General features: G+C 33.0%; 2 protein-coding genes across 2 annotated transcripts; both read left to right on the forward strand.

Annotated features, from left to right (window-relative positions):
- The first annotated feature begins 1,818 nt into the window (after nt 1-1,818).
- Nucleotides 1,819-7,001, forward strand: LOC122010973. The gene is made up of 5 exons (XM_042567427.1): nt 1,819-2,214; nt 2,334-2,942; nt 3,135-3,251; nt 6,673-6,826; nt 6,913-7,001. The coding sequence occupies exons 1-5, from the start codon at nt 1,819-1,821 to the stop codon at nt 6,999-7,001; spliced, it is 1,365 nt and encodes a 454-aa protein (XP_042423361.1).
- A 2,097-nt stretch (nt 7,002-9,098) lies between these two features.
- On the forward strand, nt 9,099-13,843 carry LOC122009531. The gene is made up of 13 exons (XM_042565721.1): nt 9,099-9,259; nt 9,354-9,406; nt 9,499-9,576; nt 9,706-9,787; nt 10,148-10,218; nt 10,493-10,594; nt 11,143-11,232; nt 11,573-11,647; nt 11,729-11,761; nt 11,889-11,966; nt 12,938-13,000; nt 13,179-13,297; nt 13,435-13,843. Exons 1-13 carry the CDS (start codon nt 9,205-9,207, stop codon nt 13,454-13,456), a joined length of 921 nt encoding a protein of 306 aa, XP_042421655.1. The 5' UTR covers nt 9,099-9,204; the 3' UTR covers nt 13,457-13,843.
- The last annotated feature ends 5,654 nt before the right edge of the window (nt 13,844-19,497 follow it).

Raw genomic sequence — 19,497 nt, forward strand, 5'->3', positions numbered from 1 at the left:
TGTTGTAGTGGGTCCACATGGTAGTGTAGGCCCACGGGGGGAATCTATGATACTACAATGACGAGATGGTGGCGCGAGAAAAGGGAGGGTGTTCCGCTGTCTCTTTCAGACAATGTTTTGAAAATCGGATCGGATCGGTCGGTCTGACCGATTGAACTGCGAACCGGTCCAGAATCCAGTCCGGTCAGTCATTAAAGTCGAAAAAGTGAATTGACCGGTCAAAACCGGTCAACAACCGGGAACTGACGGTTCAACCGGGATATGGTGAACCGACGGTTCAAACCAATGCTTGCTTTTTGACTTTTTTCCTTTGTCTGGAAACCTAGCGGCCACTTTATTGTGTTTTGACTGTTTTCTCATAAGTCATAAGTAACTGCAGCCTCCACTCCACTCCAGCGACAGCGAGTTTCTTGCAGCCTCCAAGCCCTCCACTCCATTCCAGCGAGCTTCTTGGTTCTTCCGTTCTTGCAGCCTCCACTCCAGTACTCCACTGCAGCCTCAACTCTCAAAGGCTTTCGATTTCAACTTCTTCAAAGCTTTCAAATCCCTAAGGTTAGTTTTCTTAATTTTCATTAACTTTTAGTTTTTTGAAGCTTCCATTCATTTTTTATCCCAGCTTAATTTATTTTATACGGCTGATTCATTCTAAGCTTAAAATGTGAGTATTATACATCTCATTGTAAGCCTAAAAGGAAAAAAAAAAAGTCAACATTAGGAAGTGATTTACAAAAGGCATTTAGTGATTTACAAAAGGCATTTAGTTATCTGGGCTTGATTCCTTCTTTCTTAAGTTTCTTAAGTAGATGAGTGCTCCAATAGTTCTTGATTGCATTATCAGTTCGGCCTGACAATCTTCCTGCTATGAGTGACCAACAATTTATGTGTTTTTGTTTCCTTATCTTTGTTAACATATGAACTGCAAATGTTCATATTTTCATTAACATACCCTTTGTTAAATTCTTCGAATGTAATACTTAAAACTAAAGGAAAATGAGAATATTAGAAAATCCAGCCACATTACTTCCATATCATCTATTTACTAAATGCTAGAAGATAACCCTTTCAAAGGAGCAAAGAAATAGAGGAAAAGAAAGGAGAGTAAAAATCTTGTTTTTATTTGCCTTTTGTTGTAACAGTTTGGCTTATGCAATAGCTTAGCCTAATCATGTGCACACTTGTCTTTTAGTTTGTGTATAAGAATGTTATTTTTTTTTATATTCCTATGTTTTCATATTTCAAGATAATGGATGGTAGTAGTGGTACTGGTAGCAATGCAAATTCATCTGTCGGACCATTTACTAGTGAAGAATCTGCAAGCCAAAGTCATAGACAGAAAGCGGATATAGCATGGGCTCATGTTTCTGAAGGTGTAAATGCACAAGGAAGAAAAACTATGACATGCATTTATTGTCACAAGACATTTGCGGGTTGGGGCATATTTAGGATGAAGCAACACTTAGCGGGAGCAAGGGGTAGCATTGTTTCATGTAGAAAGGTTCCACCAGAAGTTAGGCATGCTATTTCGGTAACTGTGAAAGATATTTTTGAGAAGAAAAAAGAAAAAAAGGAGAATTTGGGGTAGAAAATCCATTTGGTCGATCTGTAGATGAATTTGATGGTGATGAAGTCCAAGAAATTCCCATTATTCACACTAAAGGAATTACAATCAATGAGGCAAGTGCACCATCCGATAAAGGAAAGCGAAAAGCCACTACACTAGGCCCAGGTATACATAATTTCTTTAAAGGTGGGTATGATAATTCACAACTCACTATCAAGGCTATTTTGCAAAGTAAAGAAAAATGACACAACTGTGATATGGCTATTGCCCGTTGGTTTTATGATGCTTGCATACCTATAAATGCTGTTAACTCTCCATTTTTTCAAAAAGCTATTGATCAAATAGCATCAATGGGTCATGGGTATAAAGCTCCATCTTATTATGATCTGCGAGTGCCTTTGTTGCGAGAAGCTAAGAAAGATTTGACTTTACTTATTGATTCATTTCGAAGTATTTGGACTGAAACTGGTTGCACTATAATGGGTGATGGGTGGAAAGATAGTAGACAAAGACCATTGATTAATTTTTTAGTTTACTGTCCTAAAGGTATATCTTTCATAAAATCTGTTGATACATCTGATGTTGAGACAAATGCACAAAATTTGTGTAATTTATTTGCTGAAATTGTTGAAATCGTTGGTCCAAGAAATGCGGTGCATATGGTTACTATAATGCTAGCAATTATAAGGCTGCTGGAACTCTACTAAGTGAAAAATACCCAACCATTTGTTGGTCTCCATGTGCTGCACATTGCATCAATTTAATTTTAAAGGATATTGGTCAAATGAATGATGTGAAAGCCATAGTATCACTTGCTTCAACTGTGACTGTATTTGTGTATAACCACAAGTACACTTTAAATTGGTTGAGAAAGACAAAAGGGTGGAAGGAGATTATTCGTCCAGGAGAAACTAGATTTGCAACTACTTTTATTGCATTAAAAAGTTTGCATGATCACAAAGATAGTTTGCAAGCTCTAGTCACCAGTGGAGATTACAAAAAGTTCTTGAAAATAGACAAAGGAAAAGAGGTCAAGCAAATTGTTTTGGATGAAAAGTTTTGGAATAATTGTTTGATTACAGTGAGGATTATGGGCCCACTTATTCGTCTTTTGCGTGTTTGTGACATTGATGAAAGACCTTCTTTGGGTTATGTCTATGAGGGCATGTATAGGGCAATTAATGGCATCAAGAAGCTCTTAAAAAACAAAGAGAGATTCTACAAGCCTTATACTGACATAATCAATGAAAGATGGGATAGAATGTTGAGAAAGAATCTTCATGCTGCTGCCTATTATTTGAATCCTGCTTTTCAATATGATCCCACATTTTCTACCCATCCAGAGATCACAAATGGTTTGTTTGATTACATAGAATCAAAGGTAGATTGGTGTAGTTTGGATGCATTAACATATGAGATTGGTATGTTTCGAGATTGCCAAGGGAGTTTTGGGCGAAAATATGCTATTCTTAGCAGCCAAAAAAAATCGTCCATGTAATAATTTTTTATTATATTAAGTTTATTATTTAGTTTTCTTTATCTAATATTCTAATATTCACTGTGATTATGGTAGAGAGTTGGTGGAAGCTCTTTGGTTGTGATGCTCAAAATTTACAAAAGCTTGCAATTAGGATTTTGGGTCAAACAGCTTCTTCTTCCGGATGTGAACGAAATTGGAGTGTTTTTGAGCGTATTCATACAAAAAGAAGGAATAGATTGGAGCATCAGAGACTTAATGATCTTGTATATGTGCATTATAATTCGCGATTGCAATATTGGTACATCTGAAATTATTCTTTTTTTAATTAATTTCATTATTTTGTATCAAAAAATTTATTAATATATTAATAACTCATGAAATCTGTTGTAGGAGTGAACAACCAAAGAGAAGTTATGATCCCGTTGATTATGAGTGTAACGACCCACCTTTCTACACTACTACTATTCTCTAAAGGTGGACGCTACTTGACTACTAACTCTACTTAACCGGTATGATTAAAAATCACATAGAAACTCTACCGAAAAATTTCGGCAGAGTCTCCCCTGTACCGGTGACCCCAAACTGGGATACATAACATGTATACTCAGCCACAGGCGGCTGGAACATATAATTTCACAACCACGCAGTATAATAGCACAATAAAAATATGAAACTACTCTAGCAGTGGCAAACAACCATATCACTCCAACAATAGGAGGTATCAAACTACAATGCGGAAATAAACTCAATTACAATCTCAACTTCATAATAACATAAACTAAAACTCTAAACAGGTAGGTCCTGAAAATTCACTAGCGAACTCTGGATCTCTCCATAGTCCTGGCATCACACACACTGTCACAGCATCTCCTTGTCGCCTTCCTTCTTATACTTTTCCTTTTCCTTTATCTGCAGTAGGAGGAAAATAGTATCTATAAGCTAAAAGCTTAGTGAGCGCAATCCTACTCACAAAATCTCGATATGCATGTATATAAATAAAAACATGCTAAAACTGAATGCTAACATGTAAAACTACTCATGCTCATAAATAGCAAAGAAATCAACTAACTGAAAAGCTAACATGTATAGCTACTCATGCTCATAACTAGCAAAGGAATCTAACTAACTGAAATATTAAACATGTATAGCTAATCATGCTCATAAATAGCAAAGGAAACATACTAACTGAAATGCTAAACATGTATAGCTAATCATGGAACTATCATGTGTATCAATAAGAAACTGAACTAATACCTAAGCTGAACTAATTAATGCTAAACTGAGTCTAACTTGTATTCACATAACTAATTTGTGAAGTTTTGAAAACTATTTACATAATAGATAAAAATAGTAATCATGCTGCTGATGGGCCCGGCAACTGTACTTGCTGTGCGCGCATCCCTAACTAAACCCGGGATTGCAAGTTCCGAGTCTAGTAGGGTTTACTAGGTTATCTAAACCTAGGGACGACTGTGGGAGCCCAACCCAATGGATATCTAATCCAGTACAGTGCCACTGCTGAAAATAAAATACTGATTTCATAGCTAATTTTCTTATCTTGCTTTTACTAGGTTATCTGAACCTAGAACTAGGTTATCTGAACCTAGAGGCGACTGTGGGAGCCCACCCATTGGACCGTAGTCCCATATAAGCTGAAGCAAGACTAAATAAGTTATTTTAAATGCTTCTAATGCATTCACTGAGCTATTAAAATGCCTACTGTAGCATTATATTGAGCTAAGCATTTTATCAAGCACTTGGTGTGCACTAGAACACACCCTACGTGCTGAAAATCTGTATACAAAGCCTAACATAAATCTGCATGCAAAGCTTAACAAAAATCTGTATATTAAGCCTATCAAAATCTGCATACTAAGCTTATCTAAAATCTGCATGCTATAAAAATAGGACTGCTCATGTTATTCCAATAGCAAATAGGAAACTGTATATCTAATAGCAATAGAAAAGAAGTATGCTCATGTTTACAAATAGCTAAGGAAAAGCTAGAAAAAGAAAACTGTTCTTCTATTAGCAATGTAAAAGAAATCTGCTCATTCTAATTAATCCCAACAAAGTGGAACATAAGGAAAGGATGATTTCTGCTACAATCAAAAGTTACCACATGATATACTAAAGCATATGTTGTTCATGTCCAGTTAATGGCATACAAACCTATTCTGCAAAGCTAACATAGGCTATTATTAAGGAACTAAATGAAACATGGAAAACTACACAAGGAGGAGGGCTGTTCTACTGAAATCTAAACCTGCAGATTGAAGCTGAAGCTGAAATACTAAACTAAAATCTGCACTGCAAAGGAATCTAAATCTGCATGTCAAAACAACATTAATAACACCAAGTCTACCCTCATGTTACAGAATTGACAAAGGAGGGTCTAATATAGCTACTAAAATCCATTTGAATGTTTCCATAACTAAAGTTGTTCACACCTATTACATAACACAACCGAACCCAAGCATTCTCTATTTAGTGCTACGGTAAGGGAACAAAAGCATAACCCTTCGGCAGAAATCCACCAAAAACAGAACTACATGCTAATTAAACTGAACTTTTCTTATTCATAGCCTAGCAGCAGGAATCTAAGGCTTGTATCCCTTCCAACTAACCGAATTAAGCTTGCTGAAAGTTCAGAACAGAATCCTATATGAAACTGATACATGACTTGAACCTATACAGGGCAATCTATAAACCAGTAACTCATCTTATTTATCCAGAATGCTAGAACTATGCTACAACTTGGAGAACTCAAACTAAACCGAATTCATATGCCTAACCTTCGAACTCGCAGCAAAAATTTCAAAAGAAATGAATTGCTGTGCTAAACAAAACTTCACAGTATAATATGAAAACAGGAATAAGCAAGGTTCAGAATCTAATCCAATATAAAAACAAAACCATTTCCCTCTTTCTTAACAACTCACGGCAGTAAGCCCTAAACCCCAATCTTCACAGGAAATTCGAGATGAAAAGGAACAAGGAATCGAAACTATCCTACTGCAGGTGAGTAGCAACTCACCTAGAGTTTCTTGCACTTACTACCGAGAAGAAGGAAAGGGGAACTTTTTAGGGTTCGGGCGGATCCTCTCGGCAACCCTTTGTGTTCCCGAGCTTCTCTTCTTCGAGACAACCACCGTGGATGAAGACTAGCCGGAGGGAAGCTTCGCCGACGCCGGGATCTCAAGACCTAGCTGTCTCTAGGTTTTCCGCCGAGATTGCGCCGTCGCGAGGGAGAAGAGCGAAGAGGGGTTTTCGGGAGGAATTGTTTTGGTTTTTTGGAAAATCAAAACCTAACTCCCTTTCTTATACTCGGCTTAAATCACAACTATGCTTTAATATCAATTTTCTCCATATTGGATTGACAAAGTCCGTGTAGCTCAGCTGGCTGGGCCGGATTCTGCTCGGACCGAGGAGCTGGGTTCGAACCCCAGCTTCTACAAACTAAATTTTTTTTTTCTTTATTTTAGTTTATATTTAAAACTTATTCTCCTTGGTGAAAATACCAAATGAACTCCAAAAATTGCATAAAAATACTCTAAAAATTTCTAAAAATCTCTAGAATATTTCTATGACATTTCTAAATATTTTTAAGGGCTTTTAGAACTCGAAATAGGGAAAATTGGGTTGTTACAATGAGTCCATTGATAAGACAGATTTTTGGGTGGTGGAAGAAACGCCAATAGGAGAGCTTGATTATGATGAGTTGGAAGAGGGGCTTGAAGAACTTCCAATACCTCTGGAAAGTTCGAATTTTCAACAATTTGAAGGTTGTTTTGATACGATATTATATTATTAAGTATAAAGATATAACTATTTTTATTGAATTAAATGTGATTGTTTTTTTCCTTTTCAGCTGATGGAGATGAAGCTGAGCCCGAGGATGTTAATTTGGACTTATTTCAACATAGAAGTGTTCTTGTTGATGAAGATGATTGGATATGAACGTGATAATAGAGACTATAGAGTTGTAAATTCATGATGAATTGGTTAGTTTTAATTATGTGTTGCTGTTAAGAATTATTATATTTGTAATGAATTATTATCTTTTTTTTAATTGAATGGAACTATTTAGTAGTTATGTTATTGTTTAGTATATATTTATTTGCTAGAGTTATAAATTTAGTGAATTTAATGCTATAATTGATCCAGATCTTATATGAAATAGGATAAATTGTTGGTACAATAGGTTTCCTCATCGCTGCGGACTTGCCTTCCTGATCGGTCACCAGTCCGATCAGGGAACCTCCTGATCGGTCTCTGGACCGATCAGGGAACCTCCTGATCGGTCTGTAGACCGATCAGAAAATGATCGGTTCCCTGATCGGTCTACAGACCGATCAGGAGGTTCCCTGATCGGACTGGTGACCGATCAGGAAGGCAACAGTTGAACCACCGGTTCGACCGGTCGAACCTAAAAAACCTTGACCCGATTATTTCACCGGTTCAATGACCGATCCGGTTTTCAAAACATTGCTTTCGGAGGCATTGAGAAAAGAGCGGGAAAGAAAGGAAAAACAAAAAGGAGATGACAAAGAGTAGAACGAGGGTGTCAATGCTGGTGGATTTCGTGGGTTCGGATAGAATTAAAATAAAGATATTTAAAAAAAGGAAAAATAATAAAATCCATAAAAATGTAAATGATGGATCATTAATTTATTATTTATCATTGAGTTTTCTCTGAAATTTTTTTCCTCTATGTATTATTACTCTAAAAAAATTAATCTGAACTTATCCAAATTAGAGCATCTATATTAATTTTTCTATCATTATATTTAAAATTTTCAGGTAAAAATTCATTTTATTAAATCTAGATAATTATTTTTCACTACACACTATATCAACTACCCTAATTTTTTTATTATCTTTATTTTGTTATTATTTTTCTATTTTCTCTTTTTTTATTATTATATTTATGGAATTAGTAAAAGGAGAGAAATTGAAAAGAATTAGTGGAAGGAGAGAGATTGAAAAAAAATATTATTTACTTTTATAGTAGAAGTTTTATTCCCTAAATTTAGAGAATCACTAACTATTCATTAAATCTAAATTTAGGGGATAGATAAGGTAGTTCGGATCATCTGTCCCTATTTTTCTCTGTCTCCGTGTCCCATTGTCGATAGGACGGATCAGATTAAATTTCAAGATATCATGACATCTTTAAAATATGTGCAATATGACATCTTTAAAATATGTGCAATATCCTCGTGATGTGCAAAGTATCCTTGAGATTTAATCTGATCCGTCCGATAGACAATGGGACAGAGAGAAATGGGGACAGAGAATCTGAACTATAGATAAGGTAGCTGAGCTAAAGATTTTTTAGTTATCATATTTAAAATTTAAGGTAAAATCTATAGATAAAATAGTTGATATAGATACTCTCAGAACCCATTGCAAATTATAAATCGGTTTTGAATCAGTTTTTGGTTCCAATCCAATCTAACCTGAACTCTAAAACTTCCCATCCTAATTCGATATTTTTAATATCGATTCCATTTAGGATGAATCAAATTCATATTTAACACCCTAAAATGAGGTACTAGTCATACTAGAACTAAAAGTCTGCCTTTTACTCATCTGGAGATGTCCAATTTGACTTCACGGAAATTTTCTATCATTATTAGATAAATCCGAAAAGTATACACGAGTTACAGGAAACATCCAAGTATGACGGGAGATTAATAACCCAAATGGAGTTTTTCATCCAGAATAAGGTGTAAATCAAATCCTTGCTTGAAAATGTCCATTTAATATCGCACCAAGCTCTACAGCGCTAGAGCCAAAAGGAAGAAGGAAGGATCTCCAATTTCACGAAGTTAAATAATTCATGTTCGAACACTTTAAATTCAATCTGGTTCCAAATCAAAGACTTGCCAATAAATTTTACATAATTTTTCATATATTTTAATTATTTTAAAATTTTAATTTATTTACAATATTGTAATTTAAATTTTTAGGATTTAATTTTTTTTAGAGCCGGACCGGTCCAGGACAGATCGTGCCGTTCCCGACTCAGTCCCGGCCCGTTTACACTGTCAAGGTTTGATATGCACTCATCGTCACCGACCTCCTCTTTATCGCTGCCGCCGACGGATTTTGTATTTCTCGTCTCAGAAGCGAAGGGTTCAGGCCGGCGATTAGATTGATGGCGACGCAGGTTGTTATGGGGCTGTCCAAAATCGCGCTTCTGCTAGGAGCAGGTGACTAATTCTTCCTCTCCGATCTCATCGACTTGATATCTGTTCCTCGCTTTATTTGTTTCGATCCGTGTTTTTTTTTTTGGGAATATTACAGGCTCGATCTTGATGCGAAACGGCAGGTTGTCTGATATCTTATCAGAGCTTCAGGTTTGAGTTGTTTAATTTTGTGCTTTTTTTTTTCTTCTTGATTCGGTGATGAATTCGAGATTCTTAGATAATTTTATCTGATCGGTGATCAGGATATGGTCAAAGGTTTAGAAAAATCTGCAGAAGAAGGATCTGTCGATTCAGAGCATACTGAAGCACTTGCATCACAGGTACTAGTTTCATTCGTTAGCATGTGTTAGCGATGTTATCGTACCAATTGGATTTTTGATGTCAAATAGATTTCATCTTGTTTATTTCTTTATATTTACTTAGAAATCTCACATATCAATTCTATGCAGGTTCGTCGTTTGGCAATGGAGATGCGTCAGATTGCCTCAGCACGTCCAATAACTATTCTCAATGGAAATTCTGGTGTAGCAGGTATTTATTTTACATGCTTTCCCAAATGTTTGAAAGGTATAGTGAAGGTCCTATTTTTTATTATTAATTGTTGAGGTTTTCTTTGTCTAAGGTATTTTTTTTTTATCTTTTCATAATGCAAGAAAGAGTTGCTTAATATAGGTTTCCAAAAAGTTGAATACTGTCATCATGCTATTCATATTTTGGCAATTATTACGGGGTGCACAATTTTGAGTGATGCATAAAGACATTTTCTTAGAGTCATTATTCTTATATTACTTCATACTATAAAAATCTAGTTATTTTTCTTATATATATAAAAACTCTTGCCTTTTGTATTGATTTTTTTTTGCTGAAAACTACATCTACTATTGGTACCAGGAAATATGACATCACTTGTGATTCCAACTGTTGCACTTGGAGCATTAGGCTATGGCTTCATGTGGTGGAAAGTATGTTTCTTCATATTACTAGTTTTTTTTTGTGTGTGTAGAAATTCTGTTTTCTATTGAAGAAATCTCTCACTTACCTATGCAAAGTAATTCTGTCAAATGGAGATTAATTATTCTTTCTAATTTTCTTTATTTTGGATAAATATCAATTTAAAATATATGCTATCTCAACACCTCATTCTCTTGTGGTTCTTCATGAGTTATTTGGTGAATTTTGATTTATTTAGTTTAGGTGACCTAATATACTTATAATTCTCTTTTATGTTTTTGTTAGGGTATCTCCTTTTATGATTTTATGTATGTTACTAAGCGAAACATGGAAACTGCTGTAGCAAGTATGGCGAAGCATCTAGATCAAGTCTCTGCTGCCCTTGCAGTGAGTATTAACTTTTTTATCTGCACATTTTATTACTTCATCAAAGAAAATGCTATCTAAAAGATCATCTCTTTCTTTATGAGATTTAACGCTCAATTAGCAAATTTACTTATTAAATTGCTATGGGCCTAAAGTTGAATAGGCTTGTGACAAGTTGAGTCTTTACAATATGTTCAAACTAGTTTGAGGGGGAGTGTTAATGAGCTAATTGAGCCCTTTTCTAAATATTTAAGGTAGATATCACCTTTTCTAAATATTTAAGGTAGAGAATTCAATCGTAATATTCCATATCTCTAATAACATTTATATATTGGTAAAGTGTGACTGCCTAGTTTTTTATGAGGAATAATTCTCCTTAATCTCAATGGTATATGTTATCATTTTATTGTTATGTTTTATTGGAATATTTGATATTTCAATTATCACGTAGGTTCATTTTTCTAATTGGTATTATTTGTCTTCTTTTATAACTTTGTGATTCTTAATCCCTTTTATATGTAGTTATGAAACCATTATACTAAAGAAGAAGTTTATTTATTTATTTACAGCAAGCTAAGAAACATCTGACCCAGCGAATTGAGAATTTGGATGGGAAAATGGATGAGCAAAAGGGGATATCTGGAGAAATAAAAAATGAGGTAATTGTTTGTTACTTTTGCTATTAGCTTAGTGATTTTGTGGTTGCAAGTACATTTCTTTTGATACAAAAACAAAATGTCATTAATTTTTTGCTACAATCAAGATTTACGATAGCTTTCTGAGTTATGTTTCCAAATTTAATTTTTCATGTCTGGTCTTAACGTTAACTAGTTGTAACATCTACCCATCGAATCTTCTATACTTGGTAAGATTAAGATTGCTATTGAATATTGATTATAGACATAGGAAATAAGTATAAATGTTACATCTCTTCCTGCTTGCAAAGTTGCTATGCTATGGTGTTGTTGTCTCTCAACTCATTTCTTGTTCCATAAATAGGTAGTTGAAGTTCGCGGAAAAGTTGATAATATTGGCTTTGAATTGAATAACCTGCAACAACTGCTTTGGGGTCTAGTGAGCAATTTTCCAGCTTCTATTTAGCTGATTTTGGTTATGCAGTTCCTTTTTTTAATGATTCCCTAATTTTCTAAACAGAATGGGAGGGTGAGTTCCATTGAAGACAAGCAGGTGAGCAATTTGAAATTGTTGTGCTTTAGTCGTCGTGTAAAAGCTTATCTTTGGTTTCCTGTTATTACGAAATAAATACAGGATCTGCATGCTATTCAAGCCATTTCCATTGTTTTTGTGATAACAGAATTTTGCCTGTGCTGGCGTTATGTACCTCTGCCAGTTTGTAGAAGGAAAAGGTGGGAAAATGCCAGATCTCCTGATGGTAAGATGGTGATGGTTATATCATTTTTGTAATTGTATTCTTTATTTGTTATCAATATGGACCTTACACTATCTTTATAATATGTATTGTTAATGATCTGTTATTTAACAACACAAAAAAAATGCATCCCTATTATTTATAATTTTCTGATCATAGCAACTCCATACGACCAATACTTATGACAGATGATCCTTCTTTCATTTTTCTGTTTGAATAATCATGCTCCAACCCCTTATGCGATTAAGAATAATTTTCACAAGTTGGGCTTTGTGTGATGGAATAAATATCATTGGCCTTCACGAGGAATTGAGAGATTGTTTTTGTAAAAAAAAAATGATAGAGATTGATGGTTCTGTTTGGTTTCTGAGAGCTGACACTTTGTCTACGAGGGAAACGTGCTGTTGCATCATATGAGCCACGTTAGTGGCCGAAATCATATGCATGGCAAGAAACAAACTTTTGGTTTCTGTTTTATCTTTGAGTTGGTCTTGGTACGAGGGCTAGTTGTAATTTATAGTTGTGTTTGAAACAACAATTAGAAGCAGTCGTTGTGGTGTGTCTAATGAATTCAAATAGTTATGTGGATTCTCTTCTCGAGAATGGCCACCTGAGGTCTTGTCTTCTCTCGTGCAATATATTAGCGCTAGTTATCTTCCACCCGTGGTTCCAATTTGTCCATAAGCAAGTTCATGTGCAATCTCTTTCCCCTTCTCACACTTAAGATTTAGTTTTTCCTGGCAACCCGAAGAAGTTGGTGGATTCACATCAGTAGGAGTTACATGTTGGTCTTGTTCCCTATGTTTCTATGGATGTGCACTGGGCAAAGATTGTAATATTTTTTGTTTGTGCTTGTCTCTCTCATTTCAACTCAAATGATGTGCTCTAACTGTTCCGTCAGGTTTTTCTGTCCATACTTATTGTCAGCTATCTTATTTCCCATTTCCCTTATATAATTTTTCCCCTATCTGCAGGATGGCCTGGATAGCGGTAGGAAACGACGCTTTTTGGGAGCTAGCGAGGCTAAACAATTGAAGGTTTCTGTTTCTTATCTGAGTCCATACGTTCAATATGCAAAGCTTGTATCATCATTGTAGAAGCCGGTCGTTTTGCTAGCAAGATTTACATAATTCATATCAATTAGAATAGTGATCTAAGTTGCTGTAGAAATATTTGAATGTTTAAATCACTCATATGCTTTTACCATTTTTACAGGGTTTGCAGGACATTGTAGAGGCATTTGAAACTGAAAATTACGACACATCTAATATTGACGAAATCATACAGAATGATACTAACTTACTGAACAACTTGAAGTCGAAGAGCTTGTCCCGGTCAGTGATGTCCTCCCTCACTTTCACTTTGAAACATTTATTTGGTTGAAGATTGATAGTCTTTGCCTAGATAGTAATGATGCAATGAGTGATGACTGTTTTCTATTGATTTTACATCGATTTCTATTCTTCTCCAGGACTATCTCGCTCAAGATCTGATGTGTATACAAACTTCTGCACGTATTATACCATGGGCAATGACTGTTTTATATTGATTGTACATCGATTTCTATTCTTCTCCAGGACTATCTCGATCAAGACCTGATGTGTATACAAACATCTGCATGCGTTATACCATGGGCTTTTTCATAGTGTGGTTTTATTTTACATGGGCCTGAGAAATCATCTCAGAAACTCGATCATTCATTGCCCATCCACTTTGTGGAGAGAGAGTTTTCTTAATTGCTGTCATCATATATGTAAATCTATTTTTCTAGGTTCTTTTACTATTTTCTTGATTGTTCCAATTGTGTAATTGGGATCTGGCTAGAAGCTTGTTTACTTTTCTCTTGAATAAAAGTTTACTATCAAGTAGTCATTTCTCAAGATGCCTTAGTTTTAACGGGTCATATAAGGGTGATCCAGCCGTTGTGAAATAGGAAGCAAGATCGATGTTCAGGTCGCATACCTTTCAGGCTGTCAAGGCAAATGTGCCGGAGTGCAGATAAAAGCTTTAGATATTGAGTCCACCAGACTGTTAAAAGATCATACTAGACTAAAAATATAGAGAACTTATCGATACTTGTATGTAATGGCATGTAAGAGTAAAGATGTAACGCAGACCCAAGGAGCTTCCAATTATCGCACCAACACCAAAATCAGATATTTTGACTTCGCCTATATGATTGATCAAAATGTTTGATGGTTTCAAATCACACTGGATAATGTGCTTTTCGTGATGCAGATAGCCCAGGGCTATGGTGTAACGGTAAGGGTGCTCATCCAACTTCGTTAATTATTTTTTTTATATGACGTAGATAAATCAAGTCATTTAACACCTGCAATAATAAATTACTTTACTCAGAGATGATTTCCTTCCCATACAATTACAAATTATAACTTGCGGAAATGAACACTGGCCTGGTTACAGATTACAGCAAGATATGGCTCTGGAATTGTTCTTACACTCTTCAGAAAATCTGCAAGTGAACCATCATCCATGTACTCCATGTGGCAAAGATGATTCGTTCGCTCTTAGCACCCCTGTCAACCTGTCCCTAAGTCAACACACATCATCCATGTACGCCAGAACTATAGAAATAATGCCATTATCATTGAAACATTGATAGCATTGTACAACAAAGGGGCATTGGGTTGATAGGCTTATCCTAAGTTCCCGAACAATCTGCTTCCGTATGTCCACTTGAATGTTCATGTGTATAACATGAATGCTAAAAGTCATATTAAGAACTTCTGAATATAGATTAGGTTTGACACAACCATAGAACATCTTTCATTTGAATGCTAGGTAGGAAAGATTTTCTAAGAAATAAATTATTCTACCAAGAAATAAATTATTTTCAAATCAATCTCATCGATTATATCTTTTTTCACCCATGATTTGAATGACTCCGTAAAAAAAAAGATTTGATTATTTTCTACACCTCTTAGTCCTTTAATGCCACTTACTTCTTTTCGGTCCTTAAGATATTTACCTAGATATTTACCTCAACTGTCAGTCTTTGATTAAATATTTCAACCACTTCTATCTTTAAATGTGTTCTCAATATACTTGCAATGTAAGTTGGATTATTTGAAGGAGAAAAATGATCCAGCAATATTGGGATTGATTGTAGTAGTTACATGTGAGTAATGTTTTATACATATCAGCATTTTGGAAGGGTTGAATTTCTTGTCCATTGGCAGATCTATATATCCACATTTCATCAATGATAAATCTTTACAATCATTTTGTAAAAGGCTGGGCTTGCTAATAACAAACCTATCATTCAGTTCAGCCTTACAATAGAGATGCTGAATGAAGACACCAAAAAATTGAATTCTAAGGGACTAATTGAGAAAGCAACCATTACAATAGGGATACTTTTTGATATTGTATGACATTCAATCCCTTTTTATATATAGTAATGAAAGAACTTTTCTATTATATTTATTTATTTATAATCATATAATACTAAGGATTTGGATAAAAGATTATAAATACATTTTCTTTTGGTTTGAAAATAAAATATCGTTATTTTTTTACTAACTCTTTTGTTTGATTTGTTAGATTTCCAAACTTCATCATCAAGTTAAGGAATTAAAAAGACAAATTTACAATATTAATTGCTCACAATAGAGTCTGAAACTAGATATGACTTTTTGAAATTTGTTGGGGCTCGAATAGAAGAGTAAAAATTTGGTTAAATAAAAAAAATTAACCTAATGAATCGAATTTAAAAATTTAATTATATTAATTCAATATTTTGGCCAAAAAAAAATTTATTTTATTTTCAATTAATTCGATTCAGTTTTAATTTTAAAATTCCTTATTCGATCAAGACCGAAAATAAAAAAAATAAACTAGTAAATCTTCCATGATTCTATTATTATTAAAAAATTTGGTTTCGATTTCTATTAAATCTCTCATTATTCTAAAAAATCTGATTAATTTATTCTTTGACCGAATTAATCTATATTTATTGGTTCTGTTTGTTTGATTTTTATTGAAAAATTCAATCGGTCCAGTAAGTTAAAAAAAATTAGTTAATTTGATTTTGATAAATTCAATTTGATTTTAATAGAATACTCACCCTGGCTCGGACAATATTTACAATTCAACGCCGTTAAAATGTATGTTAAATATTAATCTAGGACCAATATATAGGTGATTCCTATCACTTCAGTAAATATTTGTTATGTATCTGACCTTCACTGTTAACATTTATTTGTTTGACAGTGAGATTGAGCAAATCTGATATAGAGGAAGAAATCTAAACGTGCTTGCATATTGCATATGTGGTAAGAGATACTAGAACAAGAATGACAGTGTTCAACTATAACTCTTTGTGTTGTGCTGATTTTTATGGTTGATAATGCTTCTTATTTTTTTCCATATATTTCAACTCAAATACAAAACTTTTTTTTCTTCAATTAATTTTAAGAGCTTGAAAATAGAAAATACAAAGGGTTCTTAATTTTTGATAATTATATAACATTTAATCCCTTTTATACCTAGTCAATTATGAAAGAACTTTTCTATTATACTGAATAACAAATTTATTTATTTATTTATAGTTATACAATACTTAGTATAGATTATAAATTTTTCTTGTTATAGCATACAAGATAATTGTTTGTTACTTATTATTAGCTTGGTAATATTGGGATTGTAAATATATTTTCTTTTGGTTTAAAAATAAAATATTTTCTTTACTAACTCTTTTCTTGTTTTGTCATATCACCAAACTTTATCATATCACCAAATTAAGCTAAATAAAATGATACATTTATAATATTAATTACTCCCAACACGATTTGAAAGTCCTCCTAATATCGGATGAAAGATACAATGACTTTTTGAAAATATTTGGGACTTCAGTAGGGATGAGTAAAAAATTTAGTTAAATCGGATAAATTGATCGAATTTAAAAATTTTATTATATTAATTTGGTATTTTGGTTTTTTTTTTTCAAAAAAAATTAAGTTTCTTCGGTTAATCCGATTTGTTTCGGTCGAATAAATTAAAATGAAAAATTAAATTGATAAATCTCCCATAATTCTGTTATTATTAAAAAAATTCAATTCTAGTTTCAGTTATATATCTTATTATTCTAAAAAAGTAGTTACTTTAATTTTTGCTTAATTAATCAATATTTTTTATTTGTTTAATTTTTATTGAAAAATTTGATTGATTTGACTAATTTAAAAAAAATTAATTAATTTGGTTTAAAGTTTATTTATGAACTATTTGATCTATTGAAATATAATTATTATCTTATATTTATGAATTTTAGTTATTAAAGACTATACAATCTAAAAAAAATGGTAAAAAATAAAAAAAAATATAAATTATGTAAATCATGTAAATCTTGAAAAGGGCACTTTTGTTTTAAATCACGATAAAACTAATTGAATAATAAGTGTTATAAAATTGTAATAATTATTAAGTAATTGTTGTAATACAATAATAACACTTAAATAAAGTAATTTTTTTAGATATAAAATACCTAGCAGATTGCTTTTTGTTTTTAAAATGAAACATCCTTTTACAATTTATATAATTTGGTTTTTTTTTAAAATTTTTTTTGACTTATGTTAACCGTTATAATCAAAGAACAAAACGTTTAATTTGTTTTCTTTGTGATATTATTGATGTCGGACTAAGTTTAGTGGTCAACCCGGAATGCCTCCTAAAATATAAAAAGGCTTAATAAATTATTAGTTAATATCCAAAATTCTTTATCCAAATTAGCATAAACCTATCATGCACCTCTTCAAAATATTTAATTCCACTGAAGATAAAGAAAGACTTTGCAATTTCTGAATTGTACCAAAAAACATTTATAAGCAAACCACACGATTTGATTCCCTGAATTAAGTATAAAATTCGCAAAGAGACCAATACACGACATTCAAGTTTCAACAGTGTGAATCATCGGATTTAGTTGTGAACTTTATCATAACACTGTAAATCATTAATAATATTGACAGACATTAAGAAATTGTGATAATAAAGTCATAGAATTATATACCTATAGTTGGTCAAGTTCAAATACGACATTGACATCAAATTTTTGGAGTTCAGAGTCATTAAGTCATGATAGAACATATCCGTACAGATTTCATGTTGATGATCCACTCACGAAGGGTTTGATGTCTAAGGTATTTTATGTGCATATTTTGAATATGTGAGTTTTTTTATAGAAGAACTCATATGGTAGGAATCTATATATATTTTTTATTACTCTATATTAACAAAAATAAATATTTTATTTTAATTATAGTGCATACTTAAAATTTAAAACATTAATGAGAATTCTATTTGTTTATTTGACTCTAAAATATTATGATTTATTATTACCGTTTAATATTTAGTGTTGGTAAATATGATATAAATTCCATTTAAAATCACAAAGCTTTGCTCATAATTTGTCAATGCAGTTTAATATAAAGTTTTAACAAATATGATCAGACTATTTTGAGTCACTTATGGCTAGTTCAAAATTGACATATACTGATTTCATTCCATGTAATTTCCACACACTACACATTACATTTTGATCTATGTCATTAATGACATTGATGTTATGATTACTATTAGAGTTTTTTTACAAGTATATATAATAGTTATGACCTTTTTAGTCCTATATCAATAATGGACCAGATTGATTACAGGGGTATTTTGTACTAATAAAATTTGATATCAATTAAAATTTTATTTATATTTCATGTACAACTCACAAATAGTTCAAGTGGAAGATTGTTCGAGATAATCTCTATTAGGTAAACTTATTTGTAAGTTATGCATATGGATACAAACTGAACCCGTTTAAGTGATTTAACTTAAGGTTATTAGGTTTTGGGTTATTGAATGTGAGTTTAATGAGTAGAAGTCTTTAGCCCAATCCGTTATCATATATGAGCTAATAACATATTATATTGCCTATATATGTAACGCCCACCCCTCCACTACTACCTTGGGAAGGACGGGGTTACTTACAACATACATATATGCATGCATAAATATAAATCATGGCAGCGGAAATATATAGAATAACACACTAACTAAAAACTAAACTGCTGATCATGCTGTCATAAAAGCATACTAACAAAACTTGGCATGTGAGCTATAGAATCATGTAACATAATAAACGTGTCAACATGCTACTACATATAACTGGATTCAATAGCTACTACTTGCAACATGGTCATCTTAACTAAAGCACAAAACATGAAACATAAGTTCGCATCAAGTATAAATCATCCCAAAAGTATCTAGTAGGAAAGCTAGTTCATATGCAAAACTTGGAGAATGAATAAGTCTTAAAATTGTAAATTAGATCTTCTTTCCACCATGCCACTTCCACACACATCTTTGTTTTTCCTGCTACTCCCTTAGTTTAGTCACTCTTTACCCTTTTCTGCAGTACAAGGAAAAGTAAACTATAAGCACATAGGCATAGTAAGTTCCATTCCTACTCACAAAAACAACCACAAATCATGAATCGAACATAAAGTGATAACATGTTCTTTTAACC

The sequence above is a fragment of the Zingiber officinale genome, chromosome 8A (genome assembly GCF_018446385.1).
Source record: "Zingiber officinale cultivar Zhangliang chromosome 8A, Zo_v1.1, whole genome shotgun sequence".
Lineage (NCBI taxonomy): Eukaryota > Viridiplantae > Streptophyta > Magnoliopsida > Zingiberales > Zingiberaceae > Zingiber > Zingiber officinale.